Raw genomic sequence first — 16,280 nt, 5'->3', positions numbered from 1 at the left:
AACCCTCCGGCTACATGCTATTACGGCGTGTGCTCTGGTATTTTGAAGCGAGAGCTTCCTACGGTAGCCGAGAGTCCTCGGGCTGGATGGTACACGGCCGCAGTGGTCCACCAATCCAAAACTGCTAACGGGCTTACATTTCGTGCCCGTGACATAACCCACGCGGAGGAGGTCGCCATTGCGCTGGCAGCTACCCACATTGATTCTAAAACAATTATCTCCGACTCGCGAGGGGCCTGTCGGAACGTCGAGCAAGGCTGGGCGCCATACTTAGCCTACCGACTACTTCAAAATTGCACCTACACCGGAGACCCCGCTTACTGGAATATAGTATGGGTTCCTGCTCATATGGGTCTCGATGGGAATGAGGCAGCCGACGCCGCCGCCCGCGCGCTGTCTTTCCGGGCTTCCCATCTCGGCCCCCTAGATCAGGATCTCGAATTCGAACCCGCGTATTCTTTTAAAGACATTGTTTTTTATTATCAATCTTGTCATAGCCTTTACCCTCGCCTTAGTAAAGGTCTATCTAAGACGAAGGAGCGGCTTCTACTCCGTCTATATACCAACACTCTGCTGTGCCCGGAAGCACTAAAACATTTTAATCCCTCCTTCACGGGCAGTTGTCCGCACTGTGCGGAGAAGTCTTCGGAAATCTACCACATGGTGTGGGCTTGCCCATCTAACCTAGCTGTTCCTCCTCACCCCAACCCCACTCTGGAGGACTGGGAGGCGACCCTGCTCGGCTGCTATGACCTGCAGGCCCAAAAGGCCTTGGTCGAGCGCTCCCGGGCAGCGGCCGACGCCACTGGGGTCCCGTACTAGGGACCCCACCCAGTATCTGTAAGGGCTGGATGTTCATAGACCCGGTCGATGCATACATCCACCCCTTTTGGATCAATAAACGTTTGTCACCACCACCACCACGTCGCGGACATTGCAGCTTTCAATTTTAAGTGATCTTGGCAGATACTGTGCCTTTTCTTTCTTATAAGCCAATTTACAGTGAATGCGAAAGCTTCACTACGCTATTCATAGCAGGCCTTCGTGGGACACTAAATTTGGCCTTCAAGTGACCTTGATCTAATAAAGTGTGGATGTCCACGGTTTCGTTGGGTTCACTCATATGTACAGAATGCTTTCCTTTCCCCCCAAAACCTAACTTAAATGGAGAGGCTGCCCTGGGTTCTGCGATGTCCGCGCACGTCAAAGGCCCAGAGGTGGCCAGAATACTCCGTAGCCTTCCACTACGGGACCTCTTTCTCTCCGCTTCCACTCCCATCTTTCGTCTCTCAAGTCTAACAGATAATGTGCATTTTTCTTATAAACCAAGCCCCGCCGGTGTGGTGCAGTGGTAAGACGCCCGACTACTGTGCCGGAGTACCCGGGTTCGAACCCGACCTCGGATGCTGCGTTTCGCGATAGAGGTGAAACGAGGAGGCATCCGTGTGCTGTGCGATGTCAGGGCACGTTAAAGATCCCCAGGTGGTCAAAATTACTCCGTAGCCCTCCACTACGGCTCCTCTTTCTTTCTTTCCACTTTCACTCTCACCTTCCTCCCTTCCCTTAGGGCGCGGTCGAGGTGTCCACAGAAAGCAAGTGAGACAGTTACCGCTCCTTTCCCTTCCTGTGAACCAACCAACCAACCAATTCCGTGACGTCCACTCAAACGTTTAAGGCTTCTTCCTGTCCACAAAACCTAATTTAAATAAAACAATTAAGAAAAAAAACCGTGGATTAAAAAGGGGGTGTTAAGGATGCTATCGCTGCAACAATGACAGCTTTGCTCTATCACTAAGTTCAGGGCATACTTAAACCCCCACAATGTTTTTTTGTTCTCTACTTGTTATTTTTCTTCGTCTGTACATTACTTTTCGCCTTTGCCTTGTTTTGTTCACAATACTTCATCAAGATTGTTTTCCGGCGTTTCCCGGTCATCCACGCTCAGTATGTAAAGGAAAGCAGAGGCAGTTAGCATGGATGCACTGGTGAACCTTTTCTGCCGTCCCTTCCGAGCACGTAAATCTTTTTTCTGCCGCGCAGTGTCCCTGTGTATGCAGTTGAGCAGAGTTGTTTGATTAAGTTTAAGAGGACAAACAAAGATGTCGCGCACACTACGAACATAAGGGTGGCACCTGGACATCAGCTAGAAAGATGACTACAAAAAGCAGATGCGAGAAAAATTTGTTGGTAATGAACGGTACTCCTTTTCATATACCAGAGATACGCCGGTTATTTATGCACATGGAGTATTTAACTGTTTGCATCGCACTGCACAACACTCGTCTTTTTTCCTCTTTTTTTTTCCTTTAAATTAGTTTAGCTCTTGAGGTACGAAATTTCAAGCCCTGCTGCTCTATAAAGACACGTCGAAATTCCAGGCTGGTCGCCGAAGCGAGCAGTCGTCATACACCCTTAACCGTGTATACATCCGCAAAGCCCCGCTCCACTCTAGCAAAAATCCCGCTGTTCAATTACTAAAAAAAAATCTGATTTATTTATAGGAAGGGAAAGGCACGGTAACTGTTTCACTTGTTTTCCGTGGACACCACAACCGCGCCGTAAGGGAAGGGAGGAAGATGGGAGTGAAAGTGGAAAGAGAGAAAGAGGAGCCGTAGTGGAGGGCTACGGAGTAATTTCGACCATCTGGGTATCTTTAGCGTGCGCTGACATCGCACAACACACGACGCCTCTTCGTTTCGCCTCCATCGAAACTCAGCCGCCGAGGTCGGGTTCGAACCCGGGTGCTCCGGCACAGTAGTCGGGCGTCTTACCACTGCACCACCCCGGCGGGGCTCAATTACTAGAATATGTCTCTTGTCCGCATTCTTTCCTTTTTTTTTTTTTTTTTTTTTTTTTTTTTTTTGTCGGTTGGCGTTCGAGGTCATTCACGTACCAAGCGGCCCTGATCTGTGCTTCTCTACAGGAATAACCGAACTTTATTGTACCCCGACCTCCGTGAGCATCTCTAAAATGCTGCTATCAGTACTCACTCTCATGTTTGCTTCGCACACAAAGGCATAGCATGCATTACAATGGGCTGAAATTAGTTTGCGGAAAAGCTATAACAAAGTCAGTTCTTGCTTCCACGTCACGCGTGCTGCATTGCATTTTGTTCCCTTGTTTTCTATGGTTTGCGCAACTTCGCCTTTGTCACCCCTTTCTTTCACTGTCTGATGTCACTATATCCTTTAGGCTACTTGTTTGTTTTTTAGCGTTTCCGCCATTTTGTTTGAATCCAGACGTTTGATTGTCGCCTGTGCGAAAGAATTGGAGGAAAACAGAAGCTGTCTTTTATTATTTTCTTTATTTTTTTTTTAATCCCTAATGTTGTATCTTTCGCTTCAGCGAGCTTTTAGGAGCACCGTGCTAAACTCGCGATTTGTCGTTTTGGTACATAAATAAACTGTGACAGCCAAAACTATTTTCAGACTTGTGACAAAGACGACAAACTGACAAACTGCCTGAACCTCTGCCGTGCTTTTTGTCAGTATTAGTTTGTGTTCTTTTTTTTCCACACTTTGCTTATGCATGATCACTGCTTTTGTCCGCACCAACTCGGCACTTCTTTTATTTTTATTTTTTGTCATTTGGCGCTTTGTCGAATTACTTTTGGTCTTATTATGCCTTTATTTTGTTTTACCTTCAGTTCTGACGGTTTATTTCCAACGTGACCCTCGTCGTATCACATTTTCAGAATGTAAGTAAAATATTGTTTTCCTTTTGTTGTCTTCTTCCTTGCTTCTCTTTCTATTGCATATGATTTTTATTTATATTTCATTTTCATATTTCAAAATTTTTTTCCTACTTTTTATCCCTTAGTGCAGATATGCACCTCCTTTTTCGCCGTCCCGTAAAGCGACTCGCAGTCAGCGCTTATTGCCGCGCAGGATATCCTTTATAGCAGGAGTCAAGAGAGAAATGACACTGTGTAGGCCTTAAATGACCTAAGACATTAAGCGAGCATTCTCTCACGACGAACACGGTTATTTTGTATTCTGCAAGTAAATACTTCGCCCAAGATAAATTCATACTTCCAACCACTTACAGTGCGTGAACAGCAATGCACGCATCGTAAAACAGGCTTCCGAAAGGCAGCTTCCTGAAGGATCTTTTGCGAGCGCTTTTATAAATCTCATTCTGGCAGAATCGAGAACAGAGAGGGGAACAATACGGAGCCTGTAGACGCACGGTGTTAGCCTTACACGTGATTCAAGCTATACAAGCTGCATACAACTTATAAATGAAAAAACGGACGCACATCAAAGCTGTCGCACTGAGGGATGTTATGACGACGGTCTTGTAAAATATCGCTCGTGCCTTAAACGCTGAGACAGTTCACTTTTATGTTTCAAAGATTAACACCTTATGAAGCTATGCTAATTTTTGTATCAATCAACAAATAGCAACCACTAATATTTTACTTCGAGTTAAGTTTTATTGTGATACTGTCAGAGTATTTCAAAATGAATATGCGATTATGGGCCGACATATTTTATTTATGCCAAAAAAATATACGACCAAGCGGACACTATAGTGCTAGTGCATACAGCACATACTTATTTGCCCAGTGCTGTACGAAATGTAACATGATTCAAGAAAACGCACCAAATAGGGCAGCGTAGTGCCCACTTTGTTGTGGTTTCTCGGAGTGTTACGTTGCGCTCAGCACTAGGCAAATAAGAAAGTGCTGCGTTCTTTTAAAGCGCGCGGGTGGAACATACTTCTCTCAATAAAATTTTTCCTGACACTGTCCAACGCTTCTTTTATTGTTTATGCGGCTGAAAACTTAAGTGCTCTTTGTCCTGTGGTTCTAAAGAAAAAAATTGATATCTACTCCAATTTGCGCTCTCCTAACAACAGTCTCCAAATTTGTGACTCCCGCCTTTCTTATGCTTTAAAGTTTTCTTTTTTTTTTTTTTTCTTCCACAGCTGGCTGCATTTCTCATTTCCGGTCAAAATATAGCCGTTTTGCCATGCTGCAATTGTTGTAGTTTTTTTGCCAGTGTTAAGAAAAGTTATAGTGGAGTTTTTTTTTTTTTTTTTTTTTTTTTTAAAGTTTGCCACAAGGCATGGAATGTGATGCAGGAGATTGAAAGTTAAAAGAAGGAATGGAGTTATAGTGGGAATCATATCGATCGCCGACTGTTTTGCAGAGCGAATTCCCTTCTTTTATTCTTGGCTGCTTTCTTGGCTTCAATGCGTTGTTCATCGCTTTTCCTCTTGAAGGCAGCAGTATCGACATATTGTTGCACATGCGTAGAAAATAAAAAAGAAAGGAAAATGCACTCGCAGGCAAACAGAGCGCGGAGTTGTCGCTCACACACTCGTCGCCGGCGGCCACCTCGACGGCACGGGAAGTGGACCGGATCTTGGCCAGGATCCAGCAGGACAACAGGGTGCTTGCCGAACTCGAGAAATCCAGGGCGACTATCGGTGAGCAGCAACATCATACTGGCTTTCTTCTGGGCTTTCCTTCAGCAGCACATGTCCCGCTCGTCTTTAATCAATGCCTGTGCTCTGCGCTGCCAGCTTCTGGGCGTTATCATAGCGTTCCCATTTCTTTATTTCCTGTTGCGCCTTTTTAGCTGCAGTCATTTTAACTTTTGCCTGTAATTGTCTGTACTTGTGTTTAGCCGCCTTTTCCAACCGTGCTTGTATTAGGTTGTGTCATCCTAAGCGTATTGTATGTTTTTTTTTTTTTTTTTTCATTATTTCGACTGCTCATTTCGCCCAGACATTCCTTGAAAGCAAATATCCTTATGTCAGCTGTCTTGTAGTAGCTGCCAGCCGAGTAATCCGCCTTTTTCACAAACTGTGGCGCCCTCTGGGAGTGGTTGAAAATTCTTCTGCTACTGGTTGAAAACATCCTTGGCGTCAGCGAAATGACGGTGCGTGTTCTTGACAGCTAACGCCATCTATCGCATACGCCTGTCACGAATATTAACTACACATGGCCTCCGAGACATGTTACGGCTGCGCCGATCACGGAGGCCGAGAACTGCGCATGCGCAGCTGGGGTTGGTGGTTTGTTTTCAACCAGGGGTGAGGCGCGCATGCGCAGAGCGCCCTTGGGAAAAAGGCGGATTCAGCCGAGTATTGATCTCTCAAGCATAGCTGCCTTTGAGCAGAACTCTCTCCCGCGTGGTCAGCATCACCGCAGCGTTTGGCTAACTCACAAATTACTGAATTCATCTTGTTATTGCCTTGAAGTCACGTGGCCATTCACCGCGCCCCCATTTTGAGAGCCTCAAAAGTCCTTAGAGGAACTTGGTGTCATCGCGGCACGCATTTCGGAGACATCAGTGGATGTCTCGCAGCCAACATAGAAGAGGAATTTTATCATTGTGTTCCCACAGGCTCCCCTGTGTCTGTGGCCAACCTCGAGCGGCTTCGGCAGAACATCGAGACCGGGGATTACACCACCAGCTCGACGGGGGCTGTCACGGACTCCCTGTCAGCCTCGGTTGCTGCGTTACTCCTCCAGTCGCAGCTGAGTGAGTGGACGAGATCTGCGTCTCTTTGTTTCGTTGCCGACTAAACTGTACGAGCTTTTTCAGTAATAGAGAAAACGAAAGGAGCTCGTTACAGAGCACCCGCCCTGTCTGATTCAAGTGGAGCTCAGTGGAACTGAGTTCATTTGAAAAGTGTTCGTTTCATAAAATTCCCTCCCCTCCTATTCCTGGTATCCTGTTCGACCATGTGGATTAACCGTAGTTTCGGCAGAATGGCAGGATCTGTGTTGAGTCACTGTGAACTTTCTCTAACCAGGATGGAGGAGGGATTAAGCTTCTCTGAATTAAGCTGCTCATTTTAGAGGATTTTAGGGGGCTAATTTTGATTGTCGTTTGTTAGCATCGCTGAAACTTTGCAAGGAAAAAAAAAAAAGACTCACAACAGGTGAATACTGACCGTGAAATATGATATGCACTACATGCACAGAACTCGCGTCCCCCACTATCGGGTCCGCTGTACCGGGACACGATTAGAAATGTAAATTTCCAATACGTACGCACGTATTTAGCTCTTATTTTAGACGCACAGACAAGCCGTACACTTTAGTATGCAGTTCGCGGGCTACTATTCAGATTTCAAATTTCAAAATTTGAGCTTCGTTGGCTATTATAAGTGCGGAATATGCAGTATTCATTTTTCAGTAGTGCCCAAACAGTATGATGTGCCCAGTCGGTTGGCATTCATTCGCTCTGGCCACTCACTCCAAGTCACTAAGCCACCCATTGCCTCTCACACACTCCCCTGCCCTAAATATGAGGAGAAGATTTACAACTTTCCGCGTTTTCCCCTGTTCGCCGTGGAAGGGGGGAAGTGGCAGTTAGCAAGTTGCGTCGACAATGTCCAAGCCAAGAACAGGCGCTTAAGAGCTACGCTCTAAAAAAAATATGCTAGGTGGGCTAAGGTGTAGTTTCACGCAAACAAATAAAAGAAAAGCTCCTGCAGCCGCTCTGTTGTCTAATCCCGCATCCTTCGTGACCGTAGTAGGGTGCCTCACTGCGCGCGCCCTCCGCTACAGCCTTCTGGGACACAATGGGGACCTCGATGCACACACATCTATAGCACTGCAGTCCGTAAGTATTACAGACGTCCTCGGTGACGCTATCCAGATGGGTAGGAATAGAGCAGAGTTTGAATCACAAATGGATCACTAGCAGCTGCAGATCGCCGCATATGGAGTTCTCTCCATATCCTTCCTTCCTCCCGAAGTTGCTCTAGCGGAGCTTTGGTAAGGAAGGAAGGCGAGTTCCTCGAAACGAAAACACGAAAACGTGCGATTCTCCAATGGGGCACCCTGCCGTGTGCTGTGCGATGTCAATGCACGTTAAAGAACACCAGGTGGTAGAAATTTCCGGAGCCCTCCACTACGGCGTCTCTCATAGCCTGAGTCGCTTTGGGACGTTAAACCCCACAAACCAAACCAAACCAAACCGAAAGAATGAAGACGCGCCATCCTCGCCAATGCTACGACTGTTACTAACGTTTGCCTGAATCCTCCAAATCAGTTGTCGGTTAATCAATTACATCGATACATAGCGGCTCTAACACTGCAAAATTATAGTTGGATCGTGTTGCTACAAACGGCGCATGTTAGTTTTCACTACTCCATACAAAGGTCGTCGCCCATCCGTTCCGCGAGGGTGTCTCGGTCGACGCCCCAACGCAACCCTTAGTGTTTCGTTGCGCGTGCCAGCTCTGCAAGTTACGAGACGCGCGAACCGTCATGTACGAGCTTCCTAAAACAACTCCTCGCTATAAATTTATTTTGGTCAAAATTGAGCCCTGTGAATTATAGGCCTGATGCGGACTGTGTACGGGAAACATGGTGCTAGATATCGGCTATATGCACAGAATTCTGCGTGTGTGATGTTCAGACGTGCTTCGCGTGCTGTTGAAACATGGAGAAAGTGTCATTACAAACCGCTCTAGTTCTGGCGTGAGTGAGTGAGTGAGTGAGTGAGTGAGTGAGTGAGTGAGTGAGTGAGTGAGTGAGTGAGTGAGTGAGTGAGTGAGTGAGTGAGTGAGTGAGTGAGTGAGTGAGTGAGTGAGTGAGTGAGTGAGTGAGTGAGTGAGTGAGTGAGTGAGTGAGTGAGTGAGTGAGTGAGTGAGTGAGTGAGTGAGTGAGTGAGTGAGTGAGTGAGTGAGTGAGTGAGTGAGTGAGTGAGTGAGTGAGTGAGTGAGTGAGTGAGTGAGTGAGTGAGTGAGTGAGTGAGTGAGTGAGTGAGTGAGTGAGTGAGTGAGTGAGTGAGTGAGTGAGTGAGTGAGTGAGTGAGTGAGTGAGTGAGTGAGTGAGTGAGTGAGTGAGTGAGTGAGTGAGTGAGTGAGTGAGTGAGTGAGTGAGTGAGTGAGTGAGTGAGTGAGTGAGTGAGTGAGTGAGTGAGTGAGTGAGTGAGTGAGTGAGTGAGTGAGTGAGTGAGTGAGTGAGTGAGTGAGTGAGTGAGTGAGTGAGTGAGTGAGTGAGTGAGTGAGTGAGTGAGTGAGTGAGTGAGTGAGTGAGTGAGTGAGTGAGTGAGTGAGTGAGTGAGTGAGTGAGTGAGTGAGTGAGTGAGTGAGTGAGTGAGTGAGTGAGTGAGTGAGTGAGTGAGTGAGTGAGTGAGTGAGTGAGTGAGTGAGTGAGTGAGTGAGTGAGTGAGTGAGTGAGTGAGTGAGTGAGTGAGAAGACTTTATTTACTCTGACATGGACCTCGGGGCAGGGGCTCAGCCAAGGGGAGGGTCTCCTTGCCGGCTCTCCTGTGCCGTGGCCGCAGAGAAGGTCTTGAAGTAAGCCTCCTCCGCCAGGCGTAGGACGATCTTTTGTTCATCCACATTTGGGCTGCGGATGTAGGACTCCCAGGTAATTTGATCAAGGGGATCAGTTCCTTTAGCTCCCGGAGTATCGGGGCATTGCCAGATTAGGTGATTTTGACTCAGAGGTACGTTGCAGAGATGGCAAGCCTCTGGGTCCCCTGTCAAATCATTATGCAGAGTAACATGAGGAAAGAAATGATTGGCCTGAATTTTTCGCCAGGCCCTGCATTCTAAGGGTATTAGGGACCTATCTGGTGGTATATAGATCCTTCTGTTTAGTCTTGCAGTCTCAGAGAGCTCCTTGTAGGTGATGAGGGGGTCTTTGTCTCCAGGTAGCGGGGTCTCTATAGCCGCTCGGCTGTATACATCTCGAGCGAGGCGATGGGCAGCCTAATTGCCTGGTAGACCCTCGTGTCTGGCGTTTACTAGACTCCCACTCGCTCCCGTTTGAATAGGGCGGTTTCTGAGCACGTGTTCAAGTTTTCAGCGGGAACGCAGACTTTCATGCTGCGTTCATCATTACTGAAACATGAGTACGAGCCCAGTGTTGAGAATTGTACAAAAGGCAGTCGTGTACCAGTGGAGTATAAGTGTAGCCTGCGTCACCTTTGTGTCGAGTGCTCGGACAGCGCACTATCTGTATTCAAAGTGAGATCTCGTCGGTGCTGCTAGGTTCCAAAGACAACACTGGCGCGGGAGTAGTGCCAAATGGACCCGCAAGCAAAGTACACAATAACGTTTCGACCAGAAATCAGGGACTGTTCTCCCATTTCAATTTTTGTCGCCCTGTGCACACATTACAAGCGCTCTAGGCAAGGGAGATACAGACACCTAACTTCTGGGCAAGTGCTGCCATGTATACTGTGATTGGCAACTGCTGAATTCATTGCGAAACCTATACGTATTGTTCTTGTGGGGAATCGCGACGGCAGCGCCTTACACTGATTTTAACACTTCAGTTCTTGATGTCTTTTTTCTGCTTTCGCAGAGTCTTCATTCTCCTCGCCAGCTATAGATCAGCTCTCCATAGAGCCCCATCGGACAAGCCAGCTTTGCTCCCAGCTCAGGCCAAGGGTCCTGCAAAGTGAGTACTTATATGAGCAACCTTCTTCGCGGCAGTCAGCAGCGTTGTGGGGCGTAGTGCCCGCATGCTCCAGTGTACGCCAGTTTCCTAAGACCATATTTCTGCCCAGGTGGGCATTGGAGACTTGTTTATGCGGCCTGTATAGTAGTTCACGTTCACTTCTTCGGGTGTCTCCACTCTCGACAAGCTCGCGCGACACTAAAAAATAAAAAGCGAAGGTGAATTGCAGTTCAAAAGCGCATTCAGAATCCGATCGATCACTGAGTAGCGAAATGAAAAGCCGATACCCCGCCGTAGTGGTGCAGTGGTTAGGGCGCTGGACTACTGTGCCCAAGGATACGGGATCAAATCCCGGCCGCTGCGGCCGCTTTTCGATGGAGGCGAAAAGCAAAGTGCCCGTGTGGTGTCCGATGTCAGTGCACGTTAAGGAACCCCAGGTGGTCGAAATTTCCGGAGTCCTCAACTACGGCGTCTCTCATAGCCTGAGTTGCTTTGGGACGTTAAATCCCATAAACCAAACCGAACAACTGATGTTGCTAGAGCAATTTCTCACATCGTGTTGTTTGATCGCCTGCAGATTTGTCCGGCAGAAAAAAAGCGACCTCCGTTTTGCAGAACAGGACGAGATCTATTCAGAGGTCAGCACGAGTACTGCTTGCATAGACTCAGAGCCGTTTGCTCTTAGGGAGAACGCTAACACGTGATGCAACCGCATAAGATGCACGAAAATTCTTGCAGCGAAAAAATAAATAAAAATGAATATGGTCAGTGCGAATATTGCGGCAAATTATGCTGCAATAATCACATTGTTTCCATCATCACTGTTTCCGCCACGAGCGTTAAGATAAGCGTTTCAGTGCGAGGTGGAAAAGAGATTGTGGGAGGAGGAGGAATCAACATTTATTAAGCCCAAAATAATTCGGTGGTGCATGCAGGCACCAGACGGTGTGGTTCCCTAGTTACGGGACCCATATGTTCCCAGCAGCTCCTGGCCCCTGTCCGTGAGGCGGCGGGCCGATTGTACTCGCGTATAGCTTTCTGTGGCTTTGCAGTCATGGCTGCGGAGGCTTAGCTTTCCTTAAAATAGCTGATAGCTGAGAATAATAATGCGAAAGCATTTCCTTGCTAATTGATGGCAGGGTCAGGATGTGCTGACATGAGTTGTGTGCAGGAGATAATCTCGATAAGATGATAAATAATGATTGACAGGTAATTAACAGTAGATCAGTAATGATAACGAGGTACGTCATAGCAACATAGTACATAAATGACTAGTCATAGTCATTACAGTCATGGTAAAGGTGATGAGATCACATAGATAAGACTGCATCACACCATCACTTTCTAAAAATGTCAGCAGATCGTTAATGATAATTCATTTTCTACGAAGTGTATAGACGACTAGTCATAGTCATAATAACACTGAGATAAGATAGCTAAAACTGATAACGTGACTCGGTGGTGATTTTGGTTTACATTTATGGTAATACTTCCTGATAAGATTACTGATAAATTTGTGGTCGTGATATGATATGCTATAATACATAAAGACAAGGAGATTACTAACTTAAATAAAATTAAAGGAAAACAAAATTATAAAAATATCACTAAAACACCAAAACAAAAATGAAGTACACTAAATAAAGTAGAAAATAAGGCTGATAAAAATAACGAAAATAAGTGCGATTGTAAGAAAGAAAAGTGAGTAAAGATTCTATGTGCGCACTTAAGTTTGCTTAGGTGCAGTAATACGAAAGCATTTTCTTTTGCGCCGCCCGGTGGGTTCGGCAGACACTGCGCTAGCGAATCTCGGCCCTATTCGGCCAGATGGCGTGTGTGGATGGCACACGTGTTAAATGAAGGAGCGGGTGGCGCAGATCGAACTTCATGAAGACGGCGATGTTCACTGCACAGCGTGGGGGTGCGTTGCAAGTTTAGAGATCAACTTTGCCGATAGTACAGTGCGCTCTAGCCTGAGGCGGGGAAGTTGATCTGTTTCTTCTTACGCGGATTCAAAACCAAGCGGCGGACTTTTTTTTTTTTTTTTGCGAAAGCAATAGACCTTTTCAAAATTGGCCACAGGGCGCTGCCATATTGGAGACTGGGCTGTGCTCATAACACAGGAAAAAGCTGCGGATTCTCCCCGCACACCTGGTTCTCAGCCCAGTCAAACCGGTTTCTCCAAGGGTCGTGAAAAGGTCTATACTGCTAGCACTTAGAGCCTTTGGCGTGTCGTGGCGCCTCCATACATGACCTTCCACGCGACCATGTGACGTCACGCCAAACCGAGAGATGGGGCCCCAGCTCGCGCCATCGGATGGTGGCGGCAAGTCCATACACGGCGCTGTGTCGCAGCCGAGAGAGAGTGTTGTTGTTGTTGTTGAAAACTTTTATTGTCCAACAGAGAAGGACCACACCGCCTGGGCCGCTCTGTCTCACCCCCCTGTAAGGGGGAGGGGACTTAGCGGCCCAGCCGCACGGGATGGTCGCATTAGATGCTGGCCGGTTTGGTTTCGCCGGCGGCCTCTGCTGCCAGTTGGACGGCGGTGAGTTGGAGCTCAGGGTCTGAGCTTCGCAATAAGGTTTCCCAGGCTTCCCTACTGCTAATGTTTTGCGCCCTGCCTGGGGAGTAAGCGCACTCCCAAATTATATGGTCGAGGGTTCCTCTCGCCCCACACCTTTTACATTTATCGTCCTCGCAGTCCGATCGGATATGTTTATTTAGTACTGGGTTTGGGTATACTCCAGTCTGCAGGCGTCTCCACGCCATTGCCTGACCTCTATTTAACGCCTTGTTTGGTGGGGGGAAACGCCTCCGGCATTGCCTGTAGTGTTCTGTAATGTCTTGATACGAGATTAATCGCCCTTCTCTATTATGTTCTGCCTGAGCCGAGCCATCCTGTACAGCTCGGAGGTAGAGATCTCGAGCTGCACTGTGGGCCGCCTCGTTACCGCTGACAGATTCGTGCGCCGGGGTCCAGATGATGTTGATCGTCCTATCAATCACTCCTTGTGTTAAAATTTTGGTGGTGAGGGGGTTTACCCTCCCCCTACTGAAATTTTGGATTGCAGTTTTACTGTCGCTGATAATATATCTAGCTTTGGTACCAACGCAAGCGATCGCTATCGCAGCTTCCTCCGCTATCTCGGTTTCTTTCCCTAGTATGGTAGCCGCCGTGATGAGGGTGCCTCCCCCATCTACCGCCGCTATGGTCATGTATCGACTGTGTCTGTTTCCTGCCGCATCTACGTAGGCAACTTCATTTGAGGGTTTGCTCCGATATATTGTTTGTATCGCTTCCGCCCTTTTCTGTCGCCTTTCCCTATTAAACTCAGGGTGCATGTTTTTGGGTAGGGGAGGGATTCTTAGGTGCGCCCTGATTTTCCTGTCAATGTCAACCCTTTCCTTTTGCCCCCTGTCTGTGGCTATTCCAAGGTTACTTAGCGTAGCTCTTCCCACTCGCGTCGTGCTGAGTCTTTCAAGTTGCGCTCGCTGTTTGTGACGTCACGCTAGGAGGATAAATGGAGCTGTGGCTCGGCTCCTCGCAGTAGTCGGGCCGCAGCCGCCGAACAAGGCGCAGCCAAGGGTATTGCTTTCGCGATCTTCCAGGCTTAACCAAGCTATGCCTTCAGGCAACTTTTTTTCTTCATTGAGAGTTCATGCGCACATTCTCGGTCCAAAAATCCTGTCCACGCCACACATGAGCTAGGAAAGGATTTCGCGTTAAAAGTAAATTTGTATACGTCGGAAAATCAACAAAACGCAGAACGAGCTGATAACGGAATAAAGCGCGGAACTCTGTGTTTTCGTATTTCCGCACGTAAGGAGACTTAAACGCGTTCCTGTAATTTATCTTTGAACTCACTTATGGGTTTGGCTTCATTTCTCACCTCACGATGAATTAATCACCTTTTAACTGCCAACTACGCAAAAATGTGTTCATTTACATGTGAGTGTACATTCCCGACTTGTCATCGGTCTACACGATGTACTTTCTCAAAACAAGCGCATTACGAAAGTGTACAGGAATGGGCGCGGAAATCCGACAGACGCTGCCAGCCTGTACGCTTTGCGGGATTTCCGACAGGCAGCACAGTCATCGGCTACTAATGACGTGTTATGCTGATACTTCATCGGGTCTATATCATTCGTACCATAGCCACGGAACGTTTTCCCCGAGTATAGACATTTCCAACGAAGGTCGCCACGTTGTTAGCTGGGCTATCGTGCGCGCTTGGCGCTAGCGTGGTGGAAGTGGCAATGAAGCCTGTTTGCAACAGCCCAGATAGGAGGGGCGTTTCGACATTCTCCTCGCGCGATGAAAATTTCTAGGAAGGATACGACGAGAACCGAAAAATGCCCCACCGGAAGATAGGTCCCGTGGTAAGGACGCGGAGCGGAGGGCGGTTAGCGAGGAAGAAGGTTATAACGAGGGCGCAGGTGTCCACAAGCTCGGGTAGCTCCCACGGCATAAGGCAGGGCTATTGACTAAACCAAATCTGGCGCACCTGTTGCCGGTTCACGCGCTAAGCTGGTATGCCTCTCTACTATTGTTTTGTACTGACATGAATTTATGAAATCGGTAAAGTTAAGCAGGTATTTTCGCGAAATAATTATTATTTGAGTAGCTTGTGGCGTTAGGTAGCTGATCCGAGGTAACGTTAAGAGATCGCTGGTTTTGTCGACCTCTCCCTACGTTCTTTCTTCATCTGTGTTTTCTTGCCATAATCTTTCCATGTATGTCGTGTTGTTTTCAAAGATTCTGCCAAGCAAGAAACAAGAAGCTCGGCGGCCACATATCTTAAGTAAATAATGTCACTAATGTACCTCGCCAGCTGGGAAATTTTCAAGCTGGCTTTGTCGTTCAGCTTCTCAGGTTCCTTGATAGGGGTGCAATATTACGCGAAAACTGATCTAGGCAATTTTTTCGGCGTCTGTTCTGTGCATTTTTGTTCTCGTTTCGTTCTTCTCCCGTTCTCATCTCAGGCGTTGCTGGCGAAGTTCCGACAGGCACGCGGGTGAAAGAATTACCGCGCATTTCTTACCTCTGTGACCTCTCCTCCCGTTGACGCAGGGTCGACGGTGACGATGCAGGAACTGGACGGGCTGATGGCCAAACTGGAGCAGGACAACCGCATCCTGGCAGAGCTCGACAAGAAGCGCTCCTGCCTCGGTAACTGAACGCTTTCTTCCCTCGTGTGCCTTTTTTTTGTGTGTGTGGAGGGGGGGGGGGGGAGGGGGGAGCAGAAAAGGACGCTTCCGCGTGGTATGAGCTTCGACCCAGCGCTGACAGGCACTGAATTCCATGCTGGCACCACTGGAGTGTGACTTAGCCGTGAAGCAGCTCAGTCATCAAGGAGACGATGGGAAGGACACGGATCCGAAGGTCCGTTTTCACTGCGTCTTTGTCTCCGCGTCAAGAAATGGCTTCAAATGGCTTCGCGCTTCCCTGTTTTGACATGATAGCGATGAAGACCCCGTTCACCAGAAAATCCGCCGTTGGCCTGGTCGGCGTCGGCGTAGTGAGCGAAAAATCTTGAGCATGGCGCTGACAGGTGATAGCTGGCAGCTGGCATGGCAGCCCACGGACTGAACGTAGGGTTGCCTGACGTTGCATTTCGCAGGAGCTGAGAACTCGAGCCTCTCCTTTCTTGTATGGGAGGATAATATCAGAATCAGCCTGCCGGGACCCAAGCATTCACGTTACTCTTATAGGTCACGTAGTCACGTTCATGCGGCTTGGCTAAAGCGGGGCTGTATATGTCGGGTGGTAGCCTATGCTATCACGTCATACCCTTGAAGGCGGACGATGGGTTATCTTTACTGATCCCATAGCATCTCTGGAAATCCTGTATAACCTGCTGAAGAAAACCAATTATCAGCCTGTTTCGGTTGACA

At 47.9% G+C, this 16,280-nt stretch overlaps 1 protein-coding gene across 2 annotated transcripts in view; it reads left to right on the top strand.

Annotated features, from left to right (window-relative positions):
• Rbp (RIMS binding protein) overlaps positions 1–16,280 on the top strand; it is a 375,020-nt gene that overhangs the window by 305,714 nt on the left and 53,026 nt on the right. For both annotated transcript variants that reach the window (XM_084598275.1, XM_084598276.1), the window contains exons 11-15: positions 3,647–3,697; positions 5,293–5,433; positions 6,357–6,494; positions 10,286–10,381; positions 15,457–15,555. In XM_084598275.1, coding sequence (XP_084454401.1) covers positions 3,647–3,697; positions 5,293–5,433; positions 6,357–6,494; positions 10,286–10,381; positions 15,457–15,555 — 525 coding nt within the window. The remainder of the gene's footprint in view (positions 1–3,646; positions 3,698–5,292; positions 5,434–6,356; positions 6,495–10,285; positions 10,382–15,456; positions 15,556–16,280) is intronic.

The sequence above is a fragment of the Amblyomma maculatum genome, chromosome 3 (genome assembly GCF_055883805.1).
Source record: "Amblyomma maculatum isolate TAMU_Amacu chromosome 3, ASM5588380v1, whole genome shotgun sequence".
In the NCBI taxonomy this organism is placed as follows: Eukaryota; Metazoa; Arthropoda; class Arachnida; order Ixodida; family Ixodidae; genus Amblyomma; species Amblyomma maculatum.
This window is presented reverse-complemented; position numbering and strand designations above follow the sequence as displayed.